Raw genomic sequence first — 6,363 nt, 5'->3', positions numbered from 1 at the left:
ATTTGTTAATCTTACATCGACACATGCGATAAAAGATTTAACAGTGATCAAAGTTGTCGAATTAGACCCCGATTCTACAACTGTGGTCTTGTACCCAGTTGAGATACCATTAAATAGTACCCCTACAAGTGGACTGTACAGTGAAGACTCCTCTGGATCTGTGAATACAGATGACACAGTACTACTTAGCAGCTCTTCCTCGGAATCATTAAGAACACAGCAGTGGCCTAAAGTGTTTCCAATCCCGGTCTTCTCCTATGACACAGAATGTCAATTACAGAGAGGAAAATGCAGAGTACACAAAGAACCAATCTAGACTGACACTAAGCTCAAAAATGCTTTCAGACATACTCGAGAAACTGGCTGATAAAGCATAAAGCATACCCTACAGATGCTGACTTTAGCGATGTTGCTGAGGCATTGACAAGCAAGCATCCCTGCCTAAAGGAACCAGGGTCTTTCAATGAGAGCTATGGATGGAAACAAAGGATGAAGGTAAAAATGACCAACTACCGGACTCTACTCAGAGCACACGGAACATCTGCAGAGCTCGCTGTGAACTCGTTGAAGACCAAGTCTCAAGAAGAGTCCTACCCTGCGAAGAATTTAAAGAGAGCCAGGCGAGCTGAGGCCAACCATTTTCCATCCTTGCCGATTGGTGAGACTCCAGAAAGCATGGAGCAAGAGAGAATTTCCCTTTTGGCAGAACAACAGAAAAGAAACAACCGGCAATCAATAAAAGAAAAGATGGCGAAGACGTTTGGATACCGAAGACAAGAAATAGTGCATCAGAGGCCAAGCATTGAAGGCCTCTTGGAGCGGTGGCCTGCACTTTTTCACATGGAAGAGGTAATTATTTTTGATGAAACCCTTGATTGTAAGCTTGTAGTGGAGAAGAAATGAGGGCCCAACTAACTAACAACTATAGACAGCCTAGGCAAATATGTTGACGTTTTTATTTTTAATATATATCACAATATAAGCTTTACATCTATGACTCTTTGTGTCTTTATTTGGTGGTGGTTTTCAATAAATATGTGGATTAATTAATTTAAATGTTACATTCATACAAGCTGACTTGGAGTACTTTTAATCAAAACGTTGGCTCTTTATAAAAAATATGTGTATTATAAATTCTCAGTGTTTTTTGTTTTCTATGCTGCTTATATTTTCTAGGTAAATGCTGAGTTCATGCGCATAACAACATTTCCGTTGGAGACAAAGTTCTTGGCGCAGTTGGACAAACACTCCACTAAACTGCTGCAGGTCATCAGGAGCAGGGGAGGAGTTGTGAAACAGAAGACCACCGGGATCTTGCAGGTTTTAGATGAGGTATCTATGAATGAGTTTTTTATCTGTGGGATCAGTGGCTGAATAGTCATTTTTTTTGCATTTGATTTAAAATGTATATATATAACTGTTCTTACTCAGACTGTGGACATCACCATCAGAAGAGAATGCATCCTCAAATCTCTAATGATCTACCTGGGTGAACCTGTTCACCATCTCATCAAAGAATTCCAGGTAAGACCTCCCACTCACTCACAAGATGTTTGTTCATAAAAGAAAAATAACATATTTGTACTGCATGCAAATAACTGCTTGGTTAGAAAGCTAGTAATTTTTGATGACCTCCTGAGCTTTCCTCTTGGGCCACCATCCGACTGAACTGAGAACTTTCCTTTTTTCATCTATCCAGTATAATCTTGTTTTTTTAAAAGGTAGCTGCAAATTTGGAGAAACGTTTGCGCTTCAGGCCTGTTGAACTACACTCTGTGGTCCTCATCCATTTCCCTTTTTTTTTGCATGATATGCAGGAAGCTGAGGCTGGAGAACTGGAGCAGGCAACAATGGCAATCTTTGTCATTGGGAAAGAGGATCAGTTTCATCGACCCAAAGACGTCAAGGTTCTCATCGAAGGAACAGAGGTCCTCAGCGGCTTGCCCTCGGTTGCGACAGCTTTTGCCATGCTCTTCGGGCTCATATACGCACTGAACTTAAGATATCCTAAAGAACTGCAATCCACTTTTGAAGTTGTGCAAAAAGTCCTGATGGAGCTTGAGGGAAAAAAGATGAGCCCAAAAGTGAATAGACTGAGAACCCAGCTGTTCATCCCAGAGTAGACACTTTGTTGCACTCACTCACTTGCAGTTACCATTGTTCTTGCATGGTAAGGTTTGTAAAACCAAGGTTTTATAATAATTATGCATTGTAAATAATGTGCAAAAAAGTTTTGTATTCAGAAGTTGCACTTACAGTATGACCGATTTTCACTGTAGAAGTTATGCATGTCTGCTCATTTTCAGAGATTACATGTCTCACAGGCGCAAGTTGTCAGTGTTGCTTTAAAAAAGTGTGCAGTTGATTATCAGGACAAGTCCTTTTTCTAAGAGTTTGATGTTTGGAAGCGGCACATATTACTGCATTTTAACTGTGGTACTTATTAACATGTCTGCTTAAGATCAGGTAATGGCTGCTTTAGAGGCCAAAGCTGGTTGTGTGTGGCACTACCTGATCTGCATCCCTGCCCGATCTGCATTGCGCATGTGCGAGATGGTCCGCCATATTGGACAACTCCGTACGGCAACCCAACTAGGACACTTGACACAGTGGCTTTTGGCAAAGCAGAAAAAGAAAACTCAAAGAACCGAGAGAGATGAGTTATTGTTATTACAACGTGACTTCACTATTATTTAACAACTCTTTTTATTGGGTTCTTTTATTTGGGGTTAAGTACATTGTCTAACAGAAGTTAAATTCATTTTTCACTTATTCTGACAATGTACTTAACCCCAAATAAAAGAACCCAGTGAAGTCACGTTGTAATAACAATAACTCATCTCTCTCGGTTTTTTGAGTTTTCTTTTTGTGCTTTGCCAAATGCCACTGTGTCAAGTGTCCTATTTGGGTTGCCGTACGGAGTTGTCCAATATGGCGGACCATCTCGCACATGCGCAATGCAGATCGGGCAGGGATGCAGATCGGGTAGTGACAGTGTGAACAACTTGTTTTACATTCAAATAAATGTGCTCTAAAATAATTTGTTATTTGTCATTAAATGCAATATAATCATAACATTTTTAAATTATAATTGCTATACATTTCAGATACTGACAACTTACATTTTATATTTGAGACGATGTAAAATAATTGGTTTGATTTAGTTAAGAAATGGTTTTGAATTTAGTTTAATTATTTCAGGTTCAACTGGATGTTTTTTTTACATTCAGTCCGTAACAACACACTTTTTTCATTTAGGACAACGTAAAATAATTGGTTTACTTCACTATCAGATAATAGTTTGCCTGGAGTTAAAATATACAGATTGATCTGATGAAATGGACTTTCATTGAGTCAATGTAAAATATTTCGTGTGATCGATTACTCTAATTTTTTTTAGTTGATCCAACGTTTTACTTTTATCAGTGTAGCTTTGGTGCATTTGTTCCTATAAGCAACCCGATTTCACAATCCAATTCAGGCAACTTAATTTCTCTTAGATATTTCCATTTATTTATGGTTTCTTGAGTGGGAATGTGCTCTTTTCCAGCAGGAATTTCCTCTTTTGTGTATACTTTAGGCAGCTGATAAAAATCATTGCCTTCGATGCAACTCACTTCAAGACCTTTGACAAAGGAAGTGTCAATCATTTTCTCCTGACCCATTGTTTTTAAGACGATTTTTGTTCTCTTGCCCTTGGCATGCACATCTTGTTGAAGGGCTTGAGTACAACAACTTGCAGTGCTTCCCTGATCCATAAATGCGTAAGTCTGCACAGTCTGGTTCGAGTTTGACAACTTTATTTGAACTGGGATAATTGGTAGGGTTTGTTGACCACCGGCCCCAGTGTGGTTTCTGCCATTTAAAGAGACTAATGCACTACTTACAGAAGCTGCATGGGTGTAATTATCAGAGTTGTCTTTTTGTTCAATCTTTTTCTTGTAGATGTGCAATATTGTTGGATGTTTCATTGAACAAACTTCACATTTCATTATTTTCTGACAGTCTTTGCTTAGATGTCCTTTCGTTAGACAGCCAAAGCAAATTTAATGACAAAAGATGGCGCCTGTGTCGGCTCGCCGCTCCCTCAGCTCTCTACCTTTAGCTATCCTGTTTTTGTTTTATGTTTGTCAGAATGTCAGAATGTCTCTGCTCTGCTCGTTTACGATCGCCAAGCTCTCCTCCACCTCAGACCCTCACTGGAGTTGATATTGCTGCCCAAACCTACATCTGGCAACCATAAATCGTCCCCCCCCCCCTCTACTGTAGAATATTCCCACCTACCTGCGCCGGTTGCCCTGCATCCTGCCTCGCCGAAAGCGCTTTAGACGACGGGGAAAGCGTGGTGGTGCACTGGTCCATCTTAAGGCATACCTGACGGCCTCTCCTGGGACTTATCCACGCCTCGGATGTCATGGCCCTCCCGCTGCACGCCATGTGAGGGATCGGTGGATTCGCCCTGTTTTTCCGGAGCTGCGGCCTCTGCTGGGCCCGCTGGCAGCTCCTCCTGCCCGACTGACTGCTCCCGGCCCACGCGGCGTTCAACACGCACATCTTCGTCAGCTGAGACGCACTACACCTTCGGCAAGCCCGGAGCGAAAACTTTGCATGGCTTTGCTAAATGCTAGGTCAATAGCAAACAAAACGTTCCTGCTAAACAACTTCTTCACCTCTCGTGAACTGGATTTTATGTTCCTGACGGAGACCTGGGTCCATGCTGGCGAGTATACACCGTTCTCTGAACTTCTTCCTCCTGAATGTACATTCTTCAGCTCCCCCCGTGCCACCGGCCATGGTGGGGGCATAGCATCAGTGTTTAGAGCTAGCCTCCAATGCCGATTGCTTCACCCTGTAACTAGCTATGCTAGCTTTGAGTTGCAGCTTTTTGAACTGAACCCGGCCTCGCCTATACTCTGCGCAGTCGTGTATCGTCCGCCAAAGTGCAATAAGGATTTCATAAGTGACTTTTCTGACTTTCTGTCCAGGATCATGGTGAAATATGATCGTGTTTTGATCTCCGGAGACTTCAATGTCCATGTGTGTTGCGAGTCCAAACCTCTGGTTAGGAACTTTTTAAATCTCCTTGATTCTTTTGGTCTCGTTTAGTCCGTGGCTGGCCCAACACACGAAAAAGGACACACTTTGGACTTAGTATTATCGTTTGGACTGTCTGTATCTGTGGATGAAATCTGTGCAGCAACGCGTATCTCAGACCATTTACCGGTTCTGTTTACAACCTCCATCCCTTCCGCAGGAGTCGAATCACGTGCCCCTGCGCGTCGTCTGCGTTCGATTAACCCCTTGACTGCCTCACAGTTCTCTGATGTTTTTAATGCTTCTCCGTTCTGTAAATTAGATGTGAACTGTGCTTTTAATGCTGATGAGCTTATCTCCATGTTTGACTCGACATGCACACTAATACTGGATTCTGTTGCTCCTTTTACGCTTGGACGCACCAAAGTTCTATCAGAGCCGTGGCTCAATGACTGTACTCGTGCTCTCAGACGCGCTTGCAGACGTGCAGAGAGAAAATGGAAAAAGGATAAACTCCATGTCTCCCTAGAAATCCTTCGTGCTTGCCTTTCTGACTGCCAGACGGCAGTCAAAGCAGCCAAAACAGAGCACATTTCTCTGTTAATCTCCAAAAACAGCCATAAACCTCAGGTTCTTTTTAATGTCCTCAACTCTATCATTAATCCCTGTGATGTTTCTTCTATTGTCCCATCGACTACTCTCTGTGATAAGTTTCTTAAAAAAATGTTATTGAAAAAGTATCTGCTCTTAGGTTAGCCCACACTAGTGCTACCCCAGATCCTGCTCCTTTTCTGTGCCCTGCTGTCCTCGACCACTTTGAGCCTGTATCCCTCTCTTCTCTCTCGGATGTAGTCAAGCACCTGCGGCCGACAAACTGCACCTCAGACAGCATTCCCTCTCGCCTTCTCAGAGATGTTTTTGATTCAGTTGGAGCAAGTATTTTATTACTTTTAAACACCTCTCTTAGCTCAGGATGTGTCCCAGCTGCCTTCAAACATGCCGTGGTTAAGCCACTACTTAAAAAGAAAAATCTCGACCCCTCCATTCTCGCAAATTTTAGGCCCATCTCCCAGCTACCTTTTTTTATCAAAAGCCCTGGAGCGAGTAGTCTACGCCCAGCTGCAGTCTTTTTTAACCATGCATGGAATCCATGAAAAGTTTCAGTCTGGCTTCAAACCCATGCACAGCACTGAAACAGCCCTTTTAAGAGTTTTGAATGATCTGCTCCTAGCCGCCGACTCAGGTAGCTCCGCTGTCTTGGTGCTGTTAGACCTGACAGCTGCCTTTGACACTGTGGACCATAGCATCCTGTTGTCACGGCTTGAACAG

General features: G+C 42.6%; 1 protein-coding gene across 2 annotated transcripts; it reads left to right on the top strand.

Moving 5' to 3' along the window:
• The first annotated feature begins 300 nt into the window (after positions 1-300).
• On the top strand, positions 301-2,541 carry LOC117480935. 2 transcript variants are annotated; one of them, XM_034128355.1, is made up of 4 exons: positions 301-849; positions 1,177-1,332; positions 1,432-1,524; positions 1,818-2,541. In XM_034128355.1, the coding sequence occupies exons 1-4, from the start codon at positions 490-492 to the stop codon at positions 2,121-2,123; spliced, it is 915 nt and encodes a 304-aa protein (XP_033984246.1). In that variant the 5' UTR covers positions 301-489; the 3' UTR covers positions 2,124-2,541. The 2 variants fall into 2 exon arrangements, with proteins under 2 accessions (XP_033984246.1, XP_033984248.1); XM_034128357.1 differs by lacking the exon at positions 1,432-1,524.
• The last annotated feature ends 3,822 nt before the right edge of the window (positions 2,542-6,363 follow it).

The sequence above is a fragment of the Trematomus bernacchii genome, unplaced genomic scaffold (genome assembly GCF_902827165.1).
Source record: "Trematomus bernacchii unplaced genomic scaffold, fTreBer1.1, whole genome shotgun sequence".
Taxonomy (NCBI): Eukaryota; Metazoa; Chordata; class Actinopteri; order Perciformes; family Nototheniidae; genus Trematomus; species Trematomus bernacchii.
Note: the sequence above shows the minus strand (reverse complement) of the source record. Positions and strands in the feature narration are given on the sequence as shown.